The sequence below is a fragment of the Solea solea genome, chromosome 16, assembly GCF_958295425.1.
Source record: "Solea solea chromosome 16, fSolSol10.1, whole genome shotgun sequence".
Taxonomy (NCBI): Eukaryota; Metazoa; Chordata; class Actinopteri; order Pleuronectiformes; family Soleidae; genus Solea; species Solea solea.
The window spans coordinates 1184852-1211405 of record NC_081149.1 but is presented as its reverse complement, the minus strand read 5'-3'; the positions used below and the strand labels follow the sequence as shown (position 1 = coordinate 1211405).

The window sequence follows — 26554 nt, the reverse complement described above, 5'->3', positions numbered from 1 at the left end:
TTGAGTCTTGAAAAATTATTTGGAAGCACCAAGTTTTTCCTGTTCAATTACTCCACCAACTGACTCACCTACAAAAGCAGAGTCATATACTAAACGTCTTTCTTATTTGTTCTTGGTGTTTACCTGACCTCTATAATGTTACCTTGAAAGATGTGATGTCATATTCCTTTTATCTGAGGAAGATGGGTGTACACCACTGTGTAAAAATCTTAGGCCCCCAATAGTTTTGAGGTTGTGGCAATGTTATAATGACCATATAGTGAGTGGTGGCCAAACATGGCTTCATGAAGCTTCGAACCCTTTTGGACAATTGTATTGAAAATTGGTTCACTACTCAAAGCTTCATTCATCAAGCATGTGGGTGACATCTGCTGGCACAGTGGTGGTTGTATAGCCCTGGAAAGGTGCGTGTGCACCTTGATTTTGTTGTTTTGTGAAAATTACATAAATAAAGCTGAAATCCAATTTTATTTTATGTTGAGATGCTGGTGTCGCCAGGAACTGTTTGGCCACGTTGAACAGGTTTGGGTATCGGGATTTGTGCACCATCCAGTGAACTAATGGGTCTTGTGATCTGTCCAGAGGAGCAAACAGATGTCGCTGAACTTCCTCATTGAAATCTGCAGTCGGATTCTTTGATTTTCTAGCATCTTCTGCGTCTTTATCAAGAAGCTATGGGATGCCGTTTGTATAAATTCAATCACACTTTACTCTTCTCACTTTTAGCTCAGTTTCTTCACATTTGAGGTAGAAATTAAATGGTGAATCTAAATGCTAAATCTAAATCTAAATGCTATGTCTAAATCTAAAGCTAAATGTTTAGAAAATAAGCAAATAGCCCACGCCTGTCATGATCCCCCCTCTCAGTTCTTCTCTCCCTACCGGCCCACTCCCTCCTCATCAACTCAACTCCACTCACCTGTTCACTGCAGCTGCACCTGATCACCAATCAGCCCACTATATATACTCCCCTCCACCATGCACTCACTGCCAGATTGTTCTATGTCATCCATACTAGTCTCTCCAGTGGTTTTTGGACTGATTCCCCGGTATTGACTCTGCCTGTCCCCGACCTGTCTGCTCTGTTTCTGTTCCGGTGATCGTCCCCCTTCCGCCCCCAAAAACGGATTCTGCCTGCTCCCCGCCTGTCTTCTGTCTGCTCGTTTCTTTGGAAAAGCTCAGCATCAGATCCATTGTCATGCCATGTGTCTGTTCGCTGCTTCAGCCACAAGTATCACCAGCTGCATCCCACAAAGCAAGTTTACATGACTGTGCCATCTTTGGACTGTCCTTTGAAAAGGTGTAAAAAAAAGTCATTACCGACTGTCTGACTACGTGTGCTGCATTTGGGTCCTCCCCCGACCCATTACAGTACAGTCTGGCCAGACATGGACCCAGCACACACCGTCGAACCCACTGGCATGCCTGGGTCTAGTTGAGACTCAGCTCCAACACCATGAGGCTCGTGGAAAGGTTCGTGGAAAGGTCCCGTGAGGGGATCCTCTCACACATTCTCAGTTTTGTACGTGTATGTGTTATTTTTCCTTTTCCCTAATAGGAGTGTCAGAGCCACTCAATACACTGTATACACTGTATCTATACATATTATATTTAAGTACATATACAATGACCATGCAACTTTAATATAAATCTAAAATTCGAAGTTAAAATAAATAAAACATTAATAATATACAAAGTTTCAAACTGTCAGGTCAAAACATTTACTGAGCCAGCGGATCATTTCAGGCCGAGGTAACGCTGCTCTGTGCTGGGCACTGTGGGCAGTGAGCGTACACAGATTGCTGAGCTGATTGCCTCTGACAACATAGCTGCCAAATTATAAATATGTCATATGTTAATACACAAACCACATTTTTGAATTCTAAATGACTAATTTCTCATCTCAAATGATCTTAAAACTGTGTTCACAGAAAACTAAACAAAACTATCTACAGCCAAAGAATCGTCTATGATGGGGTTTTATGAGAATATATCATTGTACTGCTTTGTACAATAACTAGCATCGATGGCATTGCCAATAAACTGACTTTTGTCAATTCCTTAACTGAGGGCCACATCGTCTCCAGTGTACGGTATATGTCAGTGTAGGATATAGATAGAGACACAATTATTTGAAGATAATAATACATTTATCTAGAAAAGTACTTTTGCCTATAGGCTTCCTGGGAACTATCATCTCAAGATTCAAGATTCAAGATTCAAGAGGTTTATTGTCATATGTTCAGTTAAGACAGATGTCACACTGCACAATGAAATTCTTACTTTGCACATCTCCCTGGTCACAAAAAAAGAGAGAAAAAATGAAATAAATATATATATATAACTATATAACTTAACATTGTAAACAAAATTAAAATTAAAATGAAAATCTTAGAACAGATCCAAGGACAATATTGCACGATTGATTCTAGGAAGAAATGATAACAAGTATTGACAGTACAGAGAGTAGCAGCAGTGTTTGTAATAATAGTAGCAGCATTTGTTTAATCAGTTCTGGGGTGTGTGTGTGTGTGTGTGTGTGTGTGTGTATGTAGATCAGTTCAGGGATGTGAGGGATGAGGGAGCTGTTCACCAGCCTGATGGCCTGTGGATAAAAACTGTCTGTCATCCTTGTGGTTCTGGATCTCAGACTCCTGTAGCGTCTGCCTGATGGCAGCAGCGTGAAGAGTCTGTGCTGTGGGTGTGTGCTGTCTTTGATGATGTTGTGGGCTCTTCTGGTGGCCCTGGTGGAGTAGATGTCCTGAAGTGAGTGGAAGGCTGCTCCAGAGATGGACTGTGCAGTTTTGACCACCCGCTGGAGGGCCTTCCTGTCTTGGGCAGTGCAGTTTCCATACCAGACTGTGATGGAACTGGTGAGGATGCTCTCGACCGTACACCTGTAGAAGTTGCTGAGGATTTTGGATGACATGCCAAATTTTCTCAGCTTTCTCAGGAAGTACAGTCGCTGCTGGGCTTTCTAATCCTTTGCTGTGCGTTGTGAGACCAAGTGAGGTCCTCGCTGATGTAAGTCCCGAGGAATTTGAAGGTTTTCACCCTGTCCACTTCTGGCTCACCTATGCACAGTGGTATGTGCTGCACTGTCTTCCTTCTCGGGTCAATGATCATCTCCTTGGTCTTTTCTGCATTCAAGGAGAGATTATTGTCCTGGCACCAGGCCACAAGTTCTGCCACCTCTCTCCTATACGCCGTCTCCGACCCACCAGTAATCAGTCCGATGACTAGTATCGTCCGCAAACTTTACGATACTGTTGTTGTTCTGGGTGGCCACACAATCGTAGGTGAAGAGGGTGTACAGTAAGGGACTCAGCATGCAGCCCTGGGGGGTCCCTATGCTTACAGTTCTTGTTTGAGATGTGCAGTTGCCAACTCTGACTGACTGGGGTCTGTCATTGAGGAAGCTCAGCACCCAGTTACAGAGACCAGGTGTCAAACCAAGAGTGAGGAGCTTAGTAGAGAGTTTATGGGGAATGACCATGTTAAACGCTGAGCTGTAGTCTATGAAAAGCAGTCTGACGTATGTATCCTTGGCCTCTAGGTGAGTGAGGGTGGTGTGAATGACAGTGTTGATGGCATCGTCTGTGGACCTGTTCTGACGGTACGCAAACTGTAAAGGGTCCAAGGTGTCCGGGATGTTCTTTTTGATGTGTGTCATGACTATCCTCTCGAAACACTTCATCACTACAGGGGTGAGTGCAATGGGACGATAGTCATTCAGGCAGGTCACAATGTTTTTCTTTGGGAGGGGAACGATGGTGGTGGATTTGAAGCAGACAGGAACAACAGCTTGTGCTAGTGACAGGTTGTAGATATCAGCAAGCACATAAGCCAGTTCCCATGAACAGACCCTGAGGGCACACCCGGAGATGTTGTCTGGGCCGGCTGCTTTCCGTGGATTTGTTCTCCTCAGAGCTGTACGCACCTCAGGTGTTGTCACGGTGAGTGGTGAGTCTTGTGCACGCTCCGTGGTCAGTGGTCCTCTCTGTTGGTTGGTGTTGAGGGCCTCGAAGCGGGCATAGAACTCATTTAGCTCATCTGGTAGTGAGGGCTGGCTGGTTGTGGCCCATCTGTTCCCCTGCTGGTAGTCAGTGATGTGCTGCAGTCCTTGCCACATGCGACGGGAATCTGTGGTGGAGTAGAAACCCTCCAGCTTCAGTCTGTATTGCTTCTTGGCATCTCTGATGGACCTACGTGTCACGATCCCACTCTCCTCCATCACTATTATCCTTATTTGTTATTTTCCTCCGTGCTGCTCCCTCTCTCCCCTCTCTGCAGGAGGCGTGGCTGACCCACTTCCACTGATGACGCTGGTGATCAGCAACACCTGCGGCAGCTCATCCTCACCTGCTCCTGATGAGCAATCAGGAGCCTTCTTAAGCCTTTGCTGTCTCAGTCACCAGCGTCAGATTGTTTTTTGCTCTTCTAGTGGTAACGTCCATGACTTCTGCTGTAATCTTTGAAACTCTGACTCCCGGAATTCTCACAACCAGTGTTGTTCTGCTTCAGGTCGCCACACCTCCTGCTTCCCCGAGAGCTCCGGATTCCCCACGACACATCTCGGCCGTTGGAACCTCCCCTGTCTCGATTCTCCATCGTGAGTCTGCTCCTGCCAGTATCCCCCCACTCACTGTCTCTCACCCTGGGCTCTCACCATTTCCCGGCACAGCTGCATCGGCAATAAAAACCCTGTTAAAACCGTGATCTGTCTCCGCTGCATTTTCGGGTCCTCTACATAGTCAAACCGCTCTCATTCGGGAGCGTAACACTACGCAGGTCATATCTGGCCTTTTTGTAGTCCTCAGCGCTGCCTGAGGCAAATGCAGCGGAGCGTGCACGTAGCATGGACCGAACTTCACAGTTGATCCAGGGCTTTTAGTGTGGGTATATCCTGCAATCTCTTAGAACCTCAAGTAGGAGCTGAACATCAGTGATGTGACCTTCGAGGTAGACGTCAAGGCCAGCTAGTCTTAAGTCACAACACCACACTCAGTGGTGGAGTGGTCTTCCTGTTTTCCAGAACTTTCACTCCTGGAGGTCGAGCATGTTATAGAGAGGGGAGGTGTCTTTTAGCCAAAGCACACTTTGAGAATTTGAATGTGCTTTTTAAAACAGTTTACGACAGACAGAATTGCTTTGGAATTGGATTTTTTTATCTTGGGTGATCCTCATCCAGCCTCCCAACTCACTCTGAAACAGCTGGTCTATTCTCAGGGGCATGTGGATGTGTGGAGAAGGATGCACACAGAGTCCAGACAGTATACATGGCCCCATCTGAGAGAGAATAGGATCTCCTTAGCCAGACTTGACATTTGTTTTATTATTTTAAACACCTTTTTAATGTTTTTAAGTCTTGTACAATTATATCAGCTGGTTTTACTGATCGTTATTTGGTTTTATGTCATGTTTTTACTAAGAATTTTTCACCTAAAAGTACATACTGGCATTTACACTCAGATTTAACACTTGATAAAGCTTTTAGAGAGGCTCTTATTTATTTTTGGACTGCTTTTAGACAGATAGAATGTGATTTTACATGTCTTACACATGGCAAAACTGAAATCAAACACTTGTGTCAACAGCATACATTCAATGTGACATGAGACACCTATCAATCTATCAAAGACTTGGCGATATTGTTGAAACATTGAGTGATCCCACAGGAAATGAAGGATATATTGAAGTCCTCAAATCCAAAAAATTGTCTTTGGCCAACCTGCTAGACACCTGCAAGTACAAAGTGCACTGGTCTGGTCCCAGGTCCAGAACATCACAGCGATGGCTGCTCCCTCTATCTTTTTCTTCAGCCTGGAGTAAAAGCATGAGCAGAAAGAAGTAATCCATTCTCTGCTTTTAGACACAGGGCAAGAACTCACTGAGCCTGGCCGAATCAGAAGGCGAGCTGTGGATTTTTATTCCTCCCTTTCAAGCAGTGAGCTTAAGGGAGGCGAGGCACTGTTTGAGGGGTTCTGTGGTGAACTACCTTAGGTCTCTGAGGAGACCAATGCAAAACTCGACAGGCCATTGCACATGCTGGAGCTACACACCGCTCTGCAGAGTATGCAGGGGCGGTGCCTTGCATCGATGTGGAGTTTTACAAAGTTTTCTTGGATATCTTAGCACCGGATTTTTGAGATTATTCTGATAAAAGTTTGGCCTCAGGTTCTCTGTCACTGTCCTGCCGCAGGGCTGTCAAAAAAAAGGTAACCTGCAAGATACCAAACTCTGGCGCCCTCTGTCTTTACTCTGTAATGATTACAAAATTCTGTCCAAGGCTTTGGCTGCCAGGCTGAGAGAAGCTGTGGAGCAGGTCATCCATCGGGACCAGACCTACTGTGTGCCATGCAGGACTATGGTAGAGGACACACTGAGCTATGTATGCATTGGTCTGTCTGCATCACAATACATTGGAGAAACAATTGTTTTCAAAATCTCTTACTAATGTGTGAATGATATTTTTTAGAATTGGCATAAAAATGTCCCAGTTTTGGGATCAATAAAGTCTGTCTGTCTGTGACAGTTCTGCTGTCCAGCTCAGTATGGTCTGTATTTATGTAACACTTTTCTAGTTTTGATAACCACTTCTTCACATACACTTTCTCTATGTGCAGCACATCTTTCATACCCACTCACAGCCACCAGGACCAACGTGGGGTTAATTTTCTTGCCTAAGGTCAAATTGGCATGTAGACTAGCGGCACTAACCAGAACCCATAACCTTCTGGTTGAAAGACTGCTCGCTCACCCCGAGGAAAGAGTTCTATGCTCTTTAATGAACACCACATGAGACTTTGTTGTTGAAGCGATGTTTTATTTCTTTTACGACTTGGTTATTCATTTGCTACGCAGGGATATTTATTTAGCCCAAACAGAACATGGAGAAGTTTTTATTTGTGAATGCTGCAGATATGTGAAAATACATTGCTTACATTCGTATTGATAAAAGATAACGGCAGTAAATACTGTATGTTTATGGAATTATGGATCATGAATGCTCCAGTGTGTAACTTCTATCACCAAAACATTACTAGCGTCACTTTTCCCTCCATCAGGTGTGACCTAAAATTCATCTGTTTGTCCAGTGCGGGAATGTCACCACACACAAAAACAAAACACAGCTATAATGAGAAACACAGAGAGTTGTTTTGAACTAATTGGCTAAATCAGTGTTGTGTGAAGTTTGAATGTAGAAGACCTTTGTTTACTGTAGTTTTCAAGTATATTGTATGTATAAGTTAGGCACTACAACTTTATATTTTTCTAATTAATTTGCTTTGTCCTCCACATTAATGTAGTTTTAGTTAATTGAAATGCAAAAAAAAAATTATTTTATATTCTTTCAATATTGTTTCATCATCAAAGTGTAGCCTTGTCAGTGGCTAGTATCATGGCAGGACCTCTTTTTTTGTTTCACTCCAGTTGGCATCTGCAATGTTGCAAACTGAAACATAATTTCTTAATCTGATAATGTTAACGATAACGTTAACAACTTTAAGTGGAAGTTTTGGGCCATTGAATTTTAATTGTCAAAATGTTTTATTTAAAACCACTAATCATTCACTCTTGCATTGTAAGAACGGGTTGTGATAGGGTTTAATCCATCTCCTCTTCACCTTCCTCATCAAACTCGCCCTCTTCCTCAGCAGTTGCGTCCTGGTACTGCTGGTACTCAGAAATCAGGTCGTTCATGTTGCTCTCAGCCTCAGTGAACTCCATCTCATCCATACCCTCGCCTGTGTACCAGTGGAGGAAGGCCTTGCGGCGGAACATGGCGGTGAACTGCTCTGAGATGCGTCTGAACAGTTCTTGAATGGCTGTGCTGTTGCCAATGAAGGTGGCGGACATTTTGAGGCCACGGGGAGGGATGTCACAGACCGCCGTCTTAACGTTGTTGGGGATCCACTCCACAAAGTAGCTGCTGTTCTTGTTCTGCACGTTCAACATCTGTTCGTCCACCTCCTTCATGGAAAGACGGCCTCTGAAGATGGCTGCTACTGTGAGGTAGCGCCCATGACGTGGGTCACAAGCAGCCATCATATTCTTGGCATCAAACATCTGCTGAGTGAGTTCAGGCACTGTCAATGCTCTGTACTGCTGGCTGCCCCGACTGGTCAGGGGGGCAAAGCCTGGCATGAAGAAGTGCAGTCTGGGGAAGGGAACCATGTTAACGGCCAGTTTCCTCAGATCAGCATTGAGCTGTCCAGGGAAGCGCAGGCAGGTGGTCACACCACTCATGGTGCTTGAGACAAGATGATTGAGGTCACTGTAGCAGGGTGTGGTGAGCTTGAGTGTGCGGAAGCAGATGTCATACAGGGCCTCATTATCAATGCAGAAGGTCTCATCTGTGTTCTCGACCAGTTGGTGGACAGACAGGGTGGCATTGTAAGGCTCCACTACTGTGTCTGAGACCTTGGGTGAAGGAACCACACTGAAAGTGTTCATGATGCGATCTGGATACTCCTCTCGGATTTTGCTGATGAGCAGTGTGCCCATGCCAGAGCCAGTGCCTCCGCCCAGCGAGTGTGTGAGCTGGAAGCCCTGGAGGCAGTCGCAGTTCTCTGACTCCTTCCTCACCACATCCAAGACAGAGTCCACCAGCTCAGCTCCCTCTGTGTAGTGACCTCTAGCCCAGTTGTTACCTGCTCCAGTCTGGCCAAAGACGAAACTGTCTGGTCTAAAGATCTGGCCAAATGGACCGGACCTCACAGAGTCCATCGTCCCTGGCTCCAAGTCAAAAAGCACTGCACGAGGAACATACTTCCCACCTGCTGCCTCGTTGAAGTACACATTTATTCGCTCAAGTTGCAGATCGTTGTCCCCGTGGTATGTCCCAGAGGGGTCAATGCCATGTTCGTCACTTATTACCTCCCAGAACTTAGCTCCAATTTGGTTGCCACACTGGCCTGCCTGCAGGTGTACGATTTCCCTCATTGTGATCAAAATTTGACCATCAAAATTTGACAGTCTCGCGCTTAGAAAGACCAACTTTTCACAGTTTTCACACTGAAAAGTAGACACGTTTTCTTAACTGTTCTAATAATTTGATCTTGGTGTTTCATAGCATCAGTGTTACCTTGAAGGACATGATGACACATTCCTTTGAAGTTAAGCCAGTGCCTTTTATCTGAAGTAGATGTAGTTGATTACAATGAAGATCCTTTCCATTGATGTATGTTACAGTGCAAATGTCAAAGGCCACTGTAGTTGTGTTGTAGCAATGCGGTAATAATTATTCAGTATAATAATTTCTCAATCACTTTGTTAGAACACATGTAGAAACATGTATGCAGTTTTAAAATAACAAATATCTTTGAAAAATTTAAAGTGTATCATTATTGTATTATTGTGAGGACCAGTGTTCTCACCAAGCCACTTTTGGATCAGCTAAAGAGTGTTTTTGACAAAAGTATCACCCACACTTTCCACTGCTGCAGGTATGCAACATTCCAAATTCCAACACCAAAAAATCCTAAAGAAAGAAAAACACCTTTCATATTTAGTGCCACCATTTTGTTCTCTGCGATCTTGCTTCCAGCCATCTTCAGGTCTTTTTCAGGGTCCAAGCACTGACTGGAGCACTTTTAAGAGCCTTGTGATGTTGCAATCTGCACACGTTTTAGGGTGTTCCAATGAATCTTGCAGGTATTATAGAAAAAGAAAACAATTTCATATTTTGTGTTCCCACCAGTCATACAACATACAACAGGCTTCTGCCCAGACAGACGCCACCCTCACCTTCCTTTGATCTGTATGCGGCTTATTTGGCGACCATGGTAGTGGCCAACAGTATGTCTTCTCTTTAAGGCCAATCAGTCCTCATTGATAACCTGTTAAGTCAGTCATTGTGCCACCTACTGACAACAGAGAGCACATCTTACAAACAAACATTGTTTCATTTACATTAAGCTTTCAGAGTTGGGTCTACATTTGCTATACTCTAATGCTTTTTGTACTATACTTCTTCAGCCACTTAAAAGTAATTAAATTTCCTTAAACTCAATCAAGTGGTGACTGAGCTCAACTTTCTTGACAGGATCCATCCAACATCAATCCATCATCCATCCATCCATCAATCTAGTTTAAAGAGAACAGTTTGATATGACAGCTGCTAGACTGATAGACCTTTTACTGCGCAAATGTATGCCCTTCAATTAAGAAATCATGAGACATTTTGTTTAAGCGGTTTTATTTGCTAAGATGATACCCAAGTGTTTGTGAATGCTGCTAAAAGCACACACCTTTTTATTACTTTTCCTGGTTTTCACAAATACAGTGTATATATTATTCAAGTTGACGCACCGTTCACATTTGCATTGATAAAAGCTAATGAAAGTACAGGAAACACTTTTGTTTAATTATGCTGTGTAATTCATCATTCCTTTACTGATTATAACATAAAATTCATCCTTATTTGTGCAGCGCAGGAATGTTGCCACACATACAAAATCAAAACACTGTTATATTAAGAAACAAATTGAAATGTGTGGAACTAATAGGCTAAATCAGCATTGTGTGAACCTGTGTTTATGGTTTGAATGTAACAGATTTGTATTTAAAGGTTACACACTACAGCTTTGAATATATTATCTAACTGTGCATTATGATGTATCAGTATAATCATTTTATTCTTCTTTCAGCCTCTCCCTTTAGGGGTTGCTCCAGCAGATCATCTGCCCCCATCTTGCCCTATCCCTTTTATCTTCTTGTGTTACACCCACTGTCCTCATGTCCTTCTTCTCGACATTCATGATCCTTCTCTGTGGTCTTAATTGTACAACTTATCATTCACTCTTGCATTGTAAGATTGGGTCGCGATAGGGGTTTAATCCATATCCTCTTCCCCTTCCTCATCAAACTCGCCCTCTTCCTCGGCAGTGGCGTCCTGGTACTGCTGGTACTCAGAAATCAGGTCGTTCATGTTGCTCTCAGCCTCAGTGAACTCCATCTCATCCATACCCTCGCCTGTGTACCAGTGGAGGAAGGCCTTGCGGCGGAACATGGCGGTGAACTGCTCTGAGATGCGTCTGAACAGTTCTTGAATGGCTGTGCTGTTGCCAATGAAGGTGGCGGACATTTTGAGGCCACGGGGAGGGATGTCACAGACTGCCGTCTTAACGTTGTTGGGGATCCACTCCACAAAGTAGCTGCTGTTCTTGTTCTGAATGTTCAACATCTGTTCGTCCACCTCCTTCATGGAAAGACGGCCTCTGAAGATGGCTGCTACTGTGAGGTAGCGCCCATGACGTGGGTCACAAGCAGCCATCATATTCTTGGCATCGAACATCTGCTGAGTGAGTTCAGGCACTGTCAATGCTCTGTACTGCTGGCTGCCCCGACTGGTCAGGGGGGCAAAGCCTGGCATGAAGAAGTGCAGTCTGGGGAAGGGAACCATGTTAACGGCCAGTTTCCTCAGATCAGCATTGAGCTGTCCAGGGAAGCGCAGGCAGGTGGTCACACCACTCATGGTGCTTGAGACAAGATGATTGAGGTCACTGTAGCAGGGTGTGGTGAGCTTGAGTGTGCGGAAGCAGATGTCATACAGGGCCTCATTATCAATGCAGAAGGTCTCATCTGTGTTCTCGACCAGTTGGTGGACAGACAGGGTGGCGTTGTAAGGTTCCACTACTGTGTCTGAGACCTTGGGTGAAGGAACCACACTGAAAGTGTTCATGATGCGATCTGGATACTCCTCTCGGATTTTGCTGATGAGCAGTGTGCCCATGCCAGAGCCAGTGCCTCCGCCCAGCGAGTGTGTGAGCTGGAAGCCCTGGAGGCAGTCGCAGTTCTCTGACTCCTTCCTCACCACATCCAAGACAGAGTCCACCAGCTCAGCTCCCTCTGTGTAGTGACCTCTAGCCCAGTTGTTACCTGCTCCGGTCTGGCCAAAGACGAAACTGTCTGGTCTAAAGATCTGGCCAAATGGACCAGACCTCACAGAGTCCATCGTCCCTGGCTCCAAGTCAAAAAGCACTGCACGAGGAACATACTTCCCACCTGCTGCCTCGTTGAAGTACACATTTATTCGCTCAAGTTGCAGATCGTTGTCCCCGTGGTATGTCCCAGAGGGGTCAATGCCATGTTCGTCACTTATCACCTCCCAGAACTTGGCTCCAATTTGGTTGCCACACTGGCCTGCCTGCAGGTGTACGATTTCCCTCATTGTGATCGAAATTTGAGTCTTGAACAATTGAATACTGAGTTTCAGAGCAACTGAGAGGGCAGAATCCTTCTGATAGTTTTCATCTAATAATTTATCACAGTTCAGACCTGCTTGTCATATTATTATTCCGTCCCTAGAATAGTTTACCTAACATTTGTTGTTTCTACTTCTAATCATTTTTGGCAGGCTATATCCTGAGAAGTGTAATACTTCCCTCCACAATTCTAAGTTCTTAATAACAGTTCAAAGTTACTCTTCTGCCTCTTAGCATCTGTAACCTCTGATGTCATCAAGGAATATGACACCATGCGCTTTCATGTTACCTTAAAGGACATGATGTCATATTCCTTTTTTAGTATTTAAGCTTCTGGAGTTATATGGTCTCTCTTTGTGTTGCAGCATTTTGAATGAACTGAATGGTTATAACAGATGTGTTGGAACATCCTGATAATAAGGAGTTACAGTAATCTAATCTAGATTTAACAGAAGCTGAAACTAGTTTTCCAGCATCCTGTAAGGACAGAATGTTTCTAATTTTCATAATGTTCCGCAGGTGGAAGAAGGCTGTTCTGGAAATGAGTTTTATGTGTGAATCAAATGACATTTCCTGGTCAAAAGTAACTCCAAGGTTCCTCACAGTGAAACTGGAAGCCATGGTGATATCATCTAAAGTGACAATGTGATCAGAAAGTTTTTCTCTGAGGTGTTTAGGGCCGAGTATAAAGACCTCAGTTTTTTCTGAGTTTAAAAGTAGAAAGTTACAGGTGATCCAGGACTTAATGTCTCATTCCTGGAGTTGAACAACCTGATTTATTTCATCCAGCCTCATTGATAAATATAGCTGTGTGTCATAACAATGAAAAGTGTATGTTGTGCTTTCTAATAATGTTCCCTAGAGGAAGCATTTATAAGGTAAAAAGTATAGGCCCAAGCACTGAGCCTTGTGGAACTCCACAATTTACTGTTGTTTGTAGTGAGGTTTTATCATTAACATGAACAAACTGGAATCTATCAGATAAGTATGATTTAAACCAGCAGAGGGCAGCACCTGTGATACCAAGGGTCTGCTCCAATCTCTGCAGTAGAATATTATGATCAAGGGTGTCAAATGCAGCACTAAGATCTAACAGGACAAGTAAAGAAACTAGACCATTATCTGAAGCCAAGAGAAGATCATTACTAACTTTAACTAGTGCTGTTTCTGTGCTATGGTTTAATCTAAAACCTGACTGAAAATCTTCAAACAGGCCATTAATGTGCAAATATTCACATCATTGATTAGCAACTGCCTTTTCTAAGATTTTAGAAACAAAGGGAAGATTACATATAGGTCGGTAATTAGCTAAAATATCTGGGTCAAGGGTCCATTTTTTGAGAAGGGGTTTAATATATTTGAATCTATTAATATTATTATCAGACAGGCACCGGCTCTAGCTGTATTTCTTATTTATGTTATTGTAGTTCATTATTGTACAATTGAATGTGAGTAAATAAAGATCCGTAAGGAGAGGGTTTTGGGGAAAAATGTTTATCATACATTAAAACAAAATCAAGGGAGTGACTAAGGCAGTTGGTTTATTAACGTGTTGAATAAAACCAATTGATTCTAACAGTGAATTAAATGCACAACTAAGACTATCACTATCATCAGAGAACTCCGATAGGAACTCTGAATAAGGTGCAGGTGGACGGTAAACTGTTACTTTCAGAGCTGTTTTTAGTGTTTTCCAACAAGGATGAGAAAGATTAAGAATAAGGCTTTCAAAAGATGAATATCCTGGTTTGGGCTTGGGGTTGATTAATAAGCTAGTATTAAAAAAATACTAGGTTAAAATACTGGTTAGCTCTGTTGCTTCACAGAAAGAAGGTTGCAGATCATCACATTTCAGTTTGTCTGTGTGTGATGATAATTTTTCCCCTTTTTTCCTTTTGTTGGCAGCTCCATCTTCAACATCCTTTGTCCAGTATCATTACTATCCCTCGTCTGCACTTGACCAAACCATCTCAACTTCTCAACATTTCTAAACCTGTCCATCCTGGTCATTCCCAAATGTCTAATGGTGCTTTTCCACTACACAGTTCCAGCTTCCAGTTTTTTGCTTTTCTATTAGTGAGAGTACATGGTACTTTTTTGTAGTACCTGCTCTGGCGAGGTTCGAAGCAAGCTGAGCTGATACTAAATGTGACGTTGACAGACAATCACTGACTGGTCAGAGAGTGTCGTCATTAGAAGAAAAGTCATGAGCGTGACGTCCGACTGAAACCAAACAACTGTAAATCAGTGAAAAAGACTTATGGAGTCTGAAAACATGTGTTAATCTCCAACATACAATGAAACCTCAAAAATGTCAACATTCAACAGAGGGGTCTGGTGTATTTAGTGACTGCACTGCTGAAAGGGGCGAGTGCAAGCCGCATCACACACCCCTTCCTCCACATTTCAGTTCAGTCACTGTGTCATGCAGGAAGTACTGCGTGATACTGTGAACAAATCTTTTTGTTGAGTAATGATTCAGTAGGTTAGACAGAAAAAACTGCTTCACAAGTCACTAGTGAGTAGTTTGCACAGCTGATGCAGCCGTGGTATGATAACTCCACCCACGTTGAGGAGGTACTATAGTAATGGAAAACGATACCAAACCGAGTAGAATCGAGCCGTGCCGGACTATAGTGGAAAACTGCCTTTTAAGACAGTGCCACAGTCTCCAAACCATACATATCCTTCTGTCACAGTACTGGTGATGCCAATCCTCAACCCTAAAGATAATGTTTTCAACTATCATGTGTCAGTCAACAAACATTTTGACTACATTTATGGAAATTATACTAGCAATATTACGGGTTTAAATAGGAAAAAATGCCCTATTTATATAATTTGTGAAGAATTTACCTTTCAAGTGCTACACAACACGCGTGTCCTCCCAGTGGTTTGGTAGTTACCTTAACCCTAACCCTAAGGCATACAGAAATGCGTCATTCATGCGGCGCAGTCACGCAACAAGACGACGTTTCCCAGAATTCCTTGTAGCCCGGTGTGAGTGAAAGGAAGATGGCGGCGGTTGATTGACTGGGGCTGGTGCTGCCGCTGTTTCGCCTGGAAAACGGCAAATAAAGAATTGAACGCCGCGTCGCACCGGTGCGTTAAATGTCTCGGACTGAAAAAGCGGCAAATACAGGGCGGACACTTTGACTACAGATTACTAAAGGTCTCAAGGTAACTCATTAGCACACAGCCACTGCTGCTTTTTGCTGCCTACTAGCTACATTAAGCTACACCAGCTAAACTGCTAGCTCGCTAGCTAGCCGAATGGTTGCTACTGACAAATCCTTATACATGGTGCAAAGTAGTTTTACAAGTCGAATGCCATTTAATTGATGTAAACGTGTTACAAATAATGTGAGGTTCACAGTGGGGAACGAGGCTTTTCAGACGAGGAGACGCTAGACGCATAAACGCGTCAATGATAACACCGGCTGAGAGTGAGTAGAAACAAATGCACTGAGGCTCCTTCTCTTCTCTCCGGTCATTATAATAATAATAATAATAATTATTATTATTACTATTATACAGCACAACAGAAAACATGACGACCCGGTTCATGTCTGTTTATAGCCGCCACAGAGACGAGAGACACTAACGATGTCTGGTGATAGCAGTGAGGTCAGGTCTGCTCTCATCTCTCCATCATAGGCTAATAATCCAACAACAGTCGTTATCGTGACATTTTTACACTTCTATAGTATTAAAAAAGGTTCAGTATTACATATCAATGTGGCAATTTCAAGATAACAAATGTATGTTTTCATAATTATTGCTATATTAAAACACTAATGGAGGCATTGAAATGTATTACGTTTGATGTACTTAAGAATCAGGTGTTGTCCTGGACAGTGACTAGCCTATATTGACACAAAAATCCAGGGGTTATGACTTTTTCTATTTATTATATGCCTGCCTTAAAATTTGATCATGGCATTTTCTCATACTCTCAAAGCAATTGTTTTCTCATTTATTTACCCAATTAGTTAATATAGTAAAGTGTGTTTTACTCCTTTGCATTTATGAAATCTCCTTGAAGTATATATATTAGGCTATGTGTATGTGGAACATGTTGATATTGTGACATTAAGTATATAGTTTTGCAGAAAATATAAACAAAGACAAGTCAAATTTTAAAGGTCAAAATTGACTTTCTTGTATCATTTAAAATGATGCAAGAAGTTGTGTAGTCATGTTGTGCACTTGTGCACAAGAAGTTTACAACAATTACACAGTTCCTTCAGCTTTCACTGAGAAGTACAATACTGATACATGTTCTGCCAGTGATGTCCATTCATTTCCCAGTAATGTTTTTTTTAAGCTATGAACATGACTTGTTGTTTGGTTAAAGTGACAGTTCAGGTTTTTAATGTGAAGTACTGTATCAAACACTAACTTATTGTCAGTAACCAGTCTAAGATGGCTCTACTGAAAACATGGCGGCCTGTAAGGGGGGAAAAACCCTTGTTACAGCCATTCAGGGCAGCTCCTTCTGGCTGGAAATTGAAGTTTGAAAATTTCTCACTCTCCCGCCCTTAAGTCTATAGAGAAAGTTGGCATTTTTAGATTGTGTTGACGTGAGAGCTGCTGGTCTACTGCTGCCTCACACTGTCACCTCTAGGGGTGTCACAATTCTCCAAATCCTCGATTCATTTTGATTTTCATTCATCTTAACTGCTATCTGTTCTGCTGCTCACAGGTTTCATTCCTGTTTTTGTTGTTTTGTTGCACTTTATATATATATTTATAATACAAAAACACTTATTTATTCCTTTACTAATCACAGTACACAATAATCTACCTCGTCAATGCTATGTGTTGTTTTTTTTATCTGCTTGCCAAGCAACGTAATTTCGTTGCCAGTTTTCACTGCTGTGTTCTCTGTGCAATGACAATAAAAGGAAGTCTAAGTCTAAGTCTATTTTCTGCCATTTCTAGACTTGTCACGTTTAGTCTAGGATCCTTGGTTTTATGTCACTAATAATTTTTTTAATAACCAATTCGATTGTCTACATGGTGTTATGACTTCAAACAAATGATGGCCATTATATCAATGTACCACACTCAGGTCTTGTTGTCAAATTTGAATTATTTATTAACAGTATGAATGTATAGATAGCTGCCTCTCCTTGATGAAGCCTGTCTGATCTTGAGATATTACAGTTGGGAGGATTCCTTCCAAACGCGTGGCTTAATGTTTGCAAATCTGTTTGTAATCTATATTCAGTAGGCTCACTGTTCTATAAGACCAGGAGGTCCTTATCCTTTTTGTGTATAAACGAGATATTTGCCTGATAAGTTGGTGGTAGGTGACCCTTAATAAGTGTGTCGTTAAGTACATCCAGTAGAAGAGGTGAGACTTGGGTTTTAAGTGCTTTGTAAAATTCAGGTGTGTGTGTAAAGACATTAAATCAATATTTGATTTACAATCATGACACCCTTAGTCACCTCATTAAAAATGAAGAATAGTAATACATAATACAGTATGTACAGGAAGAGAATGAATTGCAAAATGTATGCGTGTGTACGTATATATGTATGTGTATGTATATATATATATATATGTATGTATGTATGTGTGTGTATATATATGTGTATATATATATATATATATATATATATATATATATATATATCTCACAGTATGTATGTATATATACTGTTAGTGTACTGTAAGTGACACTTTCTTACAGACAGATGATCTGACAGTCTGGTTATGTAGGAGTGTCTGACACTTAAGTTTATGTTTTCATAAAATAATGCCATTGGCTGCTTGTTTCCTTTACATTCCAGGTTGATTTTCATTGTATGATGAATGTCTTGTCATTTCTACTAGGTTCGTTCCTGGATTCTTTTTTTTCTCCACGTGGGCCTCGTTCATCACTTCCAACCTGGTCCCTCTGTTAGTATACTGGACCACCAGTTTCCCTGGCCCATGGACTTAAGTTCACCAACAGGCTTCAAAAGGAGGCCTGCTGCCCCCTCTACCAGGAGTCCTCCTCTCTGTTCACCTTCTGTATCTTTGTCTTCTCCATCATCTGGTCCACCGTCACCCTTGTCTGCTTCCTCCTCTATATGTGCCAGCTCATCAGTTCATCAGAACCATGTAAAAGGCCTTATCCTGGGGAAAGAGGTCGCCAAGGTTTCCTCCACTTCTGCCTCTCTGGCAGTGCAATCTCTCCACACTTGTACACCCAACACCACCTGTACGAATTGCTGCCCTCACACTTCAGTGCAGCCAATTCAAGACTGTGAAAAAGAGGGCAGGAAAAGGGAGATGTATGATCCTTTCCATCCCACTGAGGGAGACAAGGAGGCAAGGTTGAGGGGGGAGGAAGGAGAAGGAGAGAAATATGACCCCTTTGACCCTACTAATTCTCCTGCATCAGACATTGATGATGACTTTGGCAAAGTTAGGGGGGTGACACGAGAGGGTGAGAGAGATGAGGAGGAGAAAGAGGAAGACCCTCCAGATTCCACTGACACTTTGAATGATCTGCCAAGTCCCTGTCTGGTAACCCAGCTCTCTTTGGGCAGGGGAGTGGGTTGTCGAACCACCAAGGCTGGAGAGCAGAGGGACAGGGCTGATTCTGATCACTCCGAGATAGAAGAGGGGGAGATAGTGGGGGCTGTTGACCGAGATAGAAGCAATAAGAGAGCAACTGGAGAAATCCTCCCTCTGAATTCTCCTACTGTCTCATTCTTTGCTTCAAAGCCAGAGCGAATCCTACGGGTGCTGGATGGGGATGGCTTTGTGTCTGTGTGTGCCGAAGGCAGCTGGGAGGTGGACCAGGAACCAGAGGATGAGCCTGTGGTGGGAGTGGAGGATCTCAGAAGGAAGCTGGTAAGCAAGAGAAAGGAAAGATACCTGTCCTTTCCTGCCTCTTCTTCGCTCTCTCCTCAGCAACCACCACCTCCCTCTCATCCTTCAGCTTCTCCAACCTCTCCTCCTCTCACACCTCCTGAAGAGAAAAGCACCCAGAACCACAAGTCCAAAAGTTCCAAAGACCAAGACAAACAAAAAAGCAAGGACAGAAAGGCAGGCGAAAAGGAGGAAAGGAGAAAGAAGAGAAGAAAGGAAAAAGAGGAGGCTCGTGAGAAGAGCAAAGAAAAGGAGCGAGAGCACACAACGGGAAAAGAGGTTAAGGGAAAGAGGAGCAGCAGGAGCAGCAGCCGTAAGAGGAGGAAAAGACGTCATAGCAGTCCCGATGCATCACAATCTCGCAACTCTTCAAGCAGAGGGGGAAACACAAGACGCTCTTTTTCAAGCCTATCTGAAGAAAGGCATCGAGAGAAAGACAGGGATAAAAACAGAGAAAGGGATAGACATAGAGATAGAGAGAGGGGAAGAGAAAGAGACAGGGAGAGAGAGAGGGAGCAGAGTCATAGAAGAGATGAAAGAGATCAAGGTTCTAGCTCTAGAAAGGAGAGGGAGAAGGGAAAATGCAATTCAAGCAGCAGAGAGAGGGTAATTTTAAAGAGGTCTAAAAGAAGCACGGAAAACAGGGAATGTGATAGAGATAGGCAGCATGAGAGGGATTGGCGGCGGGATGGTCGTCCTGTTGTCCCACCATCTATCCAAGATCTCAATGGGTCTGACCTCTTTGCCATCAAGCGAACCATCACTGTCACCACAACCACAACCACCACCACTGTACCTGGGTCCCCAAGACTCGCACCAACCTCCCCCTGCCGACCCACACAGGACTCTGATAAGCACCACAAGAGGAAGAAGAAGCGAAAATGGCACTCAGCCAGAGAGGCAGAGGAGCGGGGAAGTTGCCGCAGCCAGTCACGATCACTCTCGCCTCCCATGTATCACGGCTATGAGTCAGACCGTTATTCAGACAAATTGGACATTGACGTATTGTCTTTGGATGGTGAGGCTTTGGACTCAGACTATCCATCTTTGGAGGATACACCACCTGCTGCCTTGCCCCCAGAACCACCTGTTCCCAGCCCAAAATCGAAAACCATCCCAAAATCTGGAAGGCATCACCCAAAAAAGAAGTCCCGCACATTAAAGAAAATTGGCCAGTCTGAATCCCATTCGTGTTCCAACACGGCCAAAAACAAATGCCTCTCCTCACTGATGGTCACTTCAGAATCTGCCTCTGTCTCCTCTGGTGTTTCCTCGGCAAAGCGAGCCAAGAAAGTGGGAAAGGACAAAGAGCGGGACAAAGGCAATAGAAAGGATTTAAATCGCTCCGGCAAGTCCAAGAAAGAAAACGGCAGCAGTCGTAAGGGGAAGCTTCAGTCCAAAGTGTCAGTGCTGGTGCGTGAGGGTGTGAGCAGCACCACAGGAGCTTCTGTTGGCTCTGGAAAGCTTGGCATGGACCTTCTAGGGTCAGGAGGTGCAGGGGGAGGTTCTGGAGGCTCTGTGGTTGGTGGCTCCATAGCAGTCGTTTTCTGCAGGGACAATGAGAGCAGGTCTCCGTTCCTCAAACCATGCTCAGAGCCACTGTCACTGACTGGGCGTAACAAAGATCTGTCCAGTATGGGGAAACGAAGCAGCCTTGCTGCACCACCGTCCTCATTGTCCGGTTCCACAGTGTTGAAATCCAAAAAAACAAAACCAAGCTCCATTACATCCACGTCTTCCTCAGCCTCCTCACCCTCTTTAACTCTGGCAACTAAGCGTCGCCGTCGCCTGGCCAAGAAGACGAGAGAAAAAGGAGGGGCCGCAGGGTTACCAACTGTAGATGGCAGTCAGACCAATGTCATGTCTGAGGGCTGGGGTGGAGCCTCGTCAGAGGTTCAGTCACCTGTTGGAGATGGGAGCAAGACAGTCAGTCCACATACAGGCCAAGCTGTTCCTGCACCCTGTTCTTCCTCCTCTTCCTCCTCCTCCTCCACTAGTGTGCTCCCGCCCTCATCCTCTCCACCACACACCCCTCCACCATCTATACCTCCCCCGCGGGACACAAGGGATTCTTCGCCAGACTCTCAGACAGTAGACAGCAGCTGTAAGACTCCCGACCCTTCTTTCCTAGCTGAGGACTGTCCGTCTCAGACCAGCCCCACACTCCCAACATCCAGTCCATCAAGTATGTCCACCCCCCAGGGAACTGGCCTCAGCATTGCCTTGTCCACATCCACGGTCAAACCACCTCCTCCAGATGATGCACCCAAATCTCTGCTCTCACCGTCTTGCACGTCCTCCTCGGCAGGCTGTGGTCTCACCTCTCTGTCACTGCCTCCTTCTTCATCGGACCCTTCCTCTTCTGTATCCTCGTCATCTGTCAGTAAGCCTCCTCCACCTCCAGCAGCACCTGCTCTTCCCTGGAGTCTGCAGGCTGGAGTGGACTGTGCAACTGGAGGTGTTCTAGCATGTGAGTTTGCTTAACACGTGTTCAAACGTGCCATGTTATGAAATGGTGATCTTAAGGTTAATAATTCAAACTCGGGTTGGGAATCTTTAGGTATCTCAGGATTTGATTTGCTCATGATTCTGAAGGCAACGATTATGATTCTTAAACGATTTATTTTGTCCAATGGTACTCATTTCACTAATTGTTTTATTTGTATGTTAACTACGAACCACAAACGAACAACTGTAGCTTACCTTTTAATACATTATACAGGCATGTGTGTTTAGTTTCATGTGGATATTTTGTCGTTAGTGAAAGAAATACAATTCCAAAGTTCAGTAACTCAAAAATATTACTTAAAGGAGTTGGACTTCTATCCCGTAAAAATCGAAATGCAAAATCAGTTGAGACTTTTTGAAGTGTATTTGAGAGACAATGACACAGTGTCCCCAGTTTACTGCTGGTTTCTCAGGCTGGCCCCCCACAACAGCAACACCCAGCAGCTGGTGTCAGTACCTCATACAAGCACACTTAAAAACACTGAAGCATCCCTTTAAGATGCATCTACCATCAGACAGGGCGGTGCTTTGTCCTCCTGCTGTTTTGTAATGCCAGGGTTTTCCAGCACGTTTCAGCCTAAGCATAAACAAGCGAACAAAACCTTGTATTTTGAGTTGGTAATCATGCAAACACTTTATGTTCAATGTGGTTGTTAAATTATTCTAAAAACGATTGAAAATGTCCTAAATATCGTTGCATTTTCATGCATATTTTCATGTGCTTTCCTATAATGAGTGTATTTCTTTTTTTTGGCTCAGTGACAGCTCTGCTTTTTAAAATGGAGGAAGCAAATATCACCAGCAGAGCCAAAGCGCAAGAGTTTATTCAAGCAACTAACCAGGTGAGTGAATGTCTCTATAATGACTCAATATGTGTGTTGCATTTTATTGAGTTTATTGTCCAATTTTGTCTTTTAGATGTAGATATAGTACACATCTATTTGTTTTGATTTTGTTTTTGTAATGATTTGGGACCATAACACAAGCCCTCTCATTGTATACCGCCTGTATTTGGTCATACTGCCCAGCACTGCAATGATGTCACAGTCCCACCTCTCTCTTACCTGGCATCCTCTTCCTGTTTGGTCTTTTCTCTTCATGTTTTCTATTCTTTCCTTAGTTGCCCTGGCTTTCTTCACTCCGTCTTTGTGATTGTATATATTGTTATGTATTCTTATTTGAATTAAACTTCATTTAAAAAAAGAAAAAGAAAAAGTTTAGGGGAAGTACTGTTTCCGTTATAAAACACAGAAATTCACGTAGGTTGAAATAGGTTGGTTGGTTTGATCAGAAGTCCATGTTTGAATGAGTAAACCTGCTCTAACAATGTCTTCTCTGTCTTATGTCTCTCGCAAAGATCCTCTCACAGGCCAATCAGAGCCAGTCCCATGATCCTTCATCCTTAGCTGCCTCCTCCTCACAGATCCCGCCTCCTCCCCCTGTCCCTCCTCCCCCTGGGCTGAGCCCGACACAGTTCATCCTCCACAGCGCCCTCCCGTTGGTCGGCTGCACCAAAACCCCACCTTCTCACCTGCACCCCTTGATGCAGACTCCACCCCCCATGATGTCTGTGGGCCTATCGGGAGTGACTGGAAGCTCTGGTGACACAGGATGGGACATTGAGACCAAAGACCCGGATAAGGTAAACCCGGATCAGTCATTTATGCTGCATATCCCACTGCTTCTGCATGTGTCAGAGAGGTCAGATCTGCTGTTGATTTATTGAATATGTTAGAATCATAGAATGATTCTATCATAAAGAATCATAAATGATAGAATTATGTGTGCACACATACTAGATACATCCCATATGAACTGATTATGAGTGAATGTCCAGGCAAACTTGGTATTTGGATTGAATTCCCTGTGTTTCATGGTGGATAAAGTATTTGTATACTTCTATATTACAGTGCTTATGACCATGCCCATATGTGACCTGTTAATCGGGATAAAGCTACAACACTTTTCTAATCTGGATGACCTCTTAAAGCTAACCGTAATTACACTTTCATACAGTGCATCTGTGTGCAGCGCGTTTTTCGATCCCTTATCTTTCCTGCCCGTTCACACGCTGCCGGCCCGCTGGACCACGGAGCTACTGTCGTTTTTTAACGTCTGAAACTGAAACTTTTGTCTGCACTTTCACTGGTCAGAAAAATGATTTATTTAATAAGATCATGAAGAAAGTTGCAGGTCCCCCCCCCCCCAGCACATTACAAAATAAATCACAAGGACTGTATAGTGTGAGCTTGACAGGATTTTAAAGTATTCATGTTTTTCTCAGTTCACGATTATCATGATAATAGAAATTCACCATGATTAACTTATTAAGTTCTTTTTATCATGAGAAGTGACGAAATTTGGTGCAAAATTGATGAAAAAGCTGCTGTATTCTGTGCCCTGAAAGGCTTTACTCTGAGCTGACATTACTAATAATAATGTTAACTCAGTCTCTATAAGGACCGGCTTCTCCTTTTGCAGCTAAATATAACACAACATAAATGTCCATATCATAGAAAACATTTTAAAAGCTCCTGTTTCTCCTACATTCATTCTTAAATCATCTTTAATATCAATGTCCTACTATTGATTATCACTCATAACTTAAACCAAAAGCTACAAATATAAAATAATACATTTCAACTCTTTTAATAATCAGTTTGAGTGTTTTTTTTTTTCTAATTTTTTTGAGCTTCTTAAATGTGAATGTTTTCCGGTTTCTTTGCTCCTTATTTAACAAAAATAAATCGATAAACAGAATCATTTTGTGGACCAAACAAATACTTAATGAATGGAGAAAATCATTGAGAAAACAATGGACAGATGAAAAGAATCATGTATGGCATGAATCATGGAGCTCACAGGCACATGTGTTATTGCTAATCTGTCACGTCTGTGTCTGCAGTACCTGAAGAAACTGCACACGCAGGAGCGTGCAGTGGAGGAGGTGAAGCTCGCCATCAAACCATATTATCAGCGCAAAGACATCAACAAGGATGAATACAAAGACATCCTCAGGAAAGCTGTGCATAAGGTACAACCTCGGTCACACTGTTACTACTAGTGCTACTATCACTGCTTCTCGTCACGTTTAAGACAAGAATTGTTTAAGCAGTATCTGTCAGCACATCTGTTGCTATGTGTCTGGGAAAAGTCTTTTATATCATTTGATATTGAATTATATCATGGTATAAATCAAATAATTATTTCTGTTTCTCTGCACTCCAGTGATAATACACTGTGAATGAAATATCTACTGTTCATGATCTGTATTACATGATCGTTTACACTTATTACTTTTCATTTCACATAAAACCTTTGATATGTTCAGGTGAGAGGGTGTTCGATGGTCAGCAGCCATGTTGCTGTCTGTTCACTGCATGTGTGAGTGAGAGAAAGCAACATGTCGCACTCCCTATAAACAATCATGTTCTATTATATTGTTAAAAAGATGGAGTCAACGTTTAAAACCAACAGTGCGTGCATGTTGTTAAATGTCAGGTCTGACATAAATGACACTGTGTCTTTGTCCAGATCTGCCACAGCCGCACTGGAGAAATAAACCCAGTCAAAGTCAGCAACCTTGTAAAACTCTACGTCCAACGCTATAAGTACTTCAGGAAACACGGACGCAAGATGGAAGATGAAGAAAGGAGCGAGAGGGAGTCAGGAATGCTGCACTCCTTCGCTTCGTAGACTTCTGCAGGATTCTGTCTGACATTTTATTGCTTTCATTCATAGCCCACCTTGTTTTCTGCTTTTATCTTATGGTAATCTTCTCTCCTTATGTCTGATCGCAGTGTAAATATGTCTCACTTACATGTTAATGCTGACGAAGCAGATCTAATAATGTCCCTGCAGTAAAATAAGTTTCAACTGTGTCCATCACAGGCTGAGAGGCAGGGCTGGGTTTTTTCTTTCTTTTATATCATGATTATTTTTAAAGTTAGATGTTTATGGTAGATTTTCCTCCCCATCCTCATGTATATTGAAGTCCAAGCTGAGTGGAGTTGTAATATTTACACATTACCATAAGACACTATCTACACACAAATACACACATGGGCTCTGCACTGTGTCTCTGAGTCTCTGTGGACAGTATGCAAGCTGGACTTGGACATGGACGGTGAAGTTGGGACAACTGAATGATGTTTCAAACACGCAGACACTTGACCTGTTAGTTCTGGGATTCTGCCTCGTGTGACGTGTGCATGTGAAAGTACGATGACTTGACCAACACAATATAAATGTTGCCTGAAAACCAGTACAAAGGAGTGCTTTGATTGATTCATTATTTTATCAATCCGTACCATTATCATTGATTTTGTAATAAAATCTAGGGCTGAAAATTATTTTCTCCACAAAATGTTGATCAGTGTTTTTGTCTACAAACCAAAACTATTCACTTTTAATGCTTTGTCATATGACATAAAGAAACGAGTACATTTTAATGTAAAAAAAACAAACATTCAATCGATGAATTGATTGTAAAGTGAGTTATGGATGAAGCAGCCCTGATAAAACCTCTGTGCTTCCTCTGTAGAATCTTAGCCATAGACAATGTACTTCTAATTTTGTATGAATATGTGGTGTTTTACAGGATTTATTGAACATTTGTTTACAGTATAATGTTAGTCATAAAGGTTAATATACTGTCCACAGAAGCCCATCATATGGAGGTGGGCTTTCACTGAGGTTAATTACATTTTTTTCAACTGTGACTTTCAATGCCAGTGAAGCGATTACTTTGGTCTGAAGAGATCATTAAGACCAGAATACAATTCTAATATGTATCAAATAGGAGGTAAGAGTTAGCAGGGCCCATATTTATAAATTAAGATTAAGTTAAACAGAGTGGAAAAACTGTATTTACAGGAAAAAATGTCAATCTCTTTCCAAATTTAGTAGACTACACTTTTTATGTTTATTAATACTTGTACCACACAGTACTGCTTCATCCATGCTGGAA

General features: G+C 42.8%; 3 protein-coding genes across 4 annotated transcripts; 1 reads left to right on the top strand and 2 right to left on the bottom strand.

Moving 5' to 3' along the window:
• Nucleotides 1-6694: 6694 nt before the first annotated feature.
• On the bottom strand, nucleotides 6695-9098 carry LOC131476054 (tubulin beta-4B chain-like). The gene has a single exon (XM_058654522.1). It carries the CDS (start codon nucleotides 8944-8946, stop codon nucleotides 7609-7611), a length of 1338 nt encoding a protein of 445 aa, XP_058510505.1. The 5' UTR covers nucleotides 8947-9098; the 3' UTR covers nucleotides 6695-7608.
• Nucleotides 9099-10190: 1092 nt separating this feature from the next.
• Nucleotides 10191-12422, bottom strand: LOC131476051 (tubulin beta-4B chain-like). Its single transcript, XM_058654518.1, has one exon. It carries the CDS (start codon nucleotides 12173-12175, stop codon nucleotides 10838-10840), a length of 1338 nt encoding a protein of 445 aa, XP_058510501.1. The 5' UTR covers nucleotides 12176-12422; the 3' UTR covers nucleotides 10191-10837.
• Nucleotides 12423-15197: 2775 nt separating this feature from the next.
• scaf1 (SR-related CTD-associated factor 1) lies at nucleotides 15198-25937 on the top strand. 2 transcript variants are annotated; one of them, XM_058653623.1, is made up of 6 exons: nucleotides 15198-15389; nucleotides 18052-21547; nucleotides 22345-22427; nucleotides 22943-23227; nucleotides 24491-24619; nucleotides 25120-25937. In XM_058653623.1, the coding sequence occupies exons 2-6, from the start codon at nucleotides 18151-18153 to the stop codon at nucleotides 25279-25281; spliced, it is 4056 nt and encodes a 1351-aa protein (XP_058509606.1). In that variant the 5' UTR covers nucleotides 15198-15389; nucleotides 18052-18150; the 3' UTR covers nucleotides 25282-25937. The 2 variants fall into 2 exon arrangements, with proteins under 2 accessions (XP_058509606.1, XP_058509608.1); XM_058653625.1 differs by lacking the exon at nucleotides 15198-15389 and adding an exon at nucleotides 15562-15655.
• The last annotated feature ends 617 nt before the right edge of the window (nucleotides 25938-26554 follow it).

What these genes read in the sequence shown, in the direction of transcription:
- scaf1 (XM_058653623.1), top strand. Translation starts at nt 18,151, where the DNA reads ATGGACTTAAGTTCACCAACAGGCTTCAAAAGGAGGCCTGCTGCCCCC. An exon ending in TTATTCAAGCAACTAACCAG is followed by an intron (nt 22,428 to 22,942) that starts GTGAGTGAATGT and finishes TCTCTCGCAAAG; the next exon opens with ATCCTCTCACAGGCCAATCA. An exon ending in TCAGGAAAGCTGTGCATAAG is followed by an intron (nt 24,620 to 25,119) that starts GTACAACCTCGG and finishes GTCTTTGTCCAG; the next exon opens with ATCTGCCACAGCCGCACTGG.
- LOC131476051 (XM_058654518.1), bottom strand. Translation starts at nt 12,175, where the DNA reads ATGAGGGAAATCGTACACCTGCAGGCAGGCCAGTGTGGCAACCAAATT.
- LOC131476054 (XM_058654522.1), bottom strand. Translation starts at nt 8,946, where the DNA reads ATGAGGGAAATCGTACACCTGCAGGCAGGCCAGTGTGGCAACCAAATT.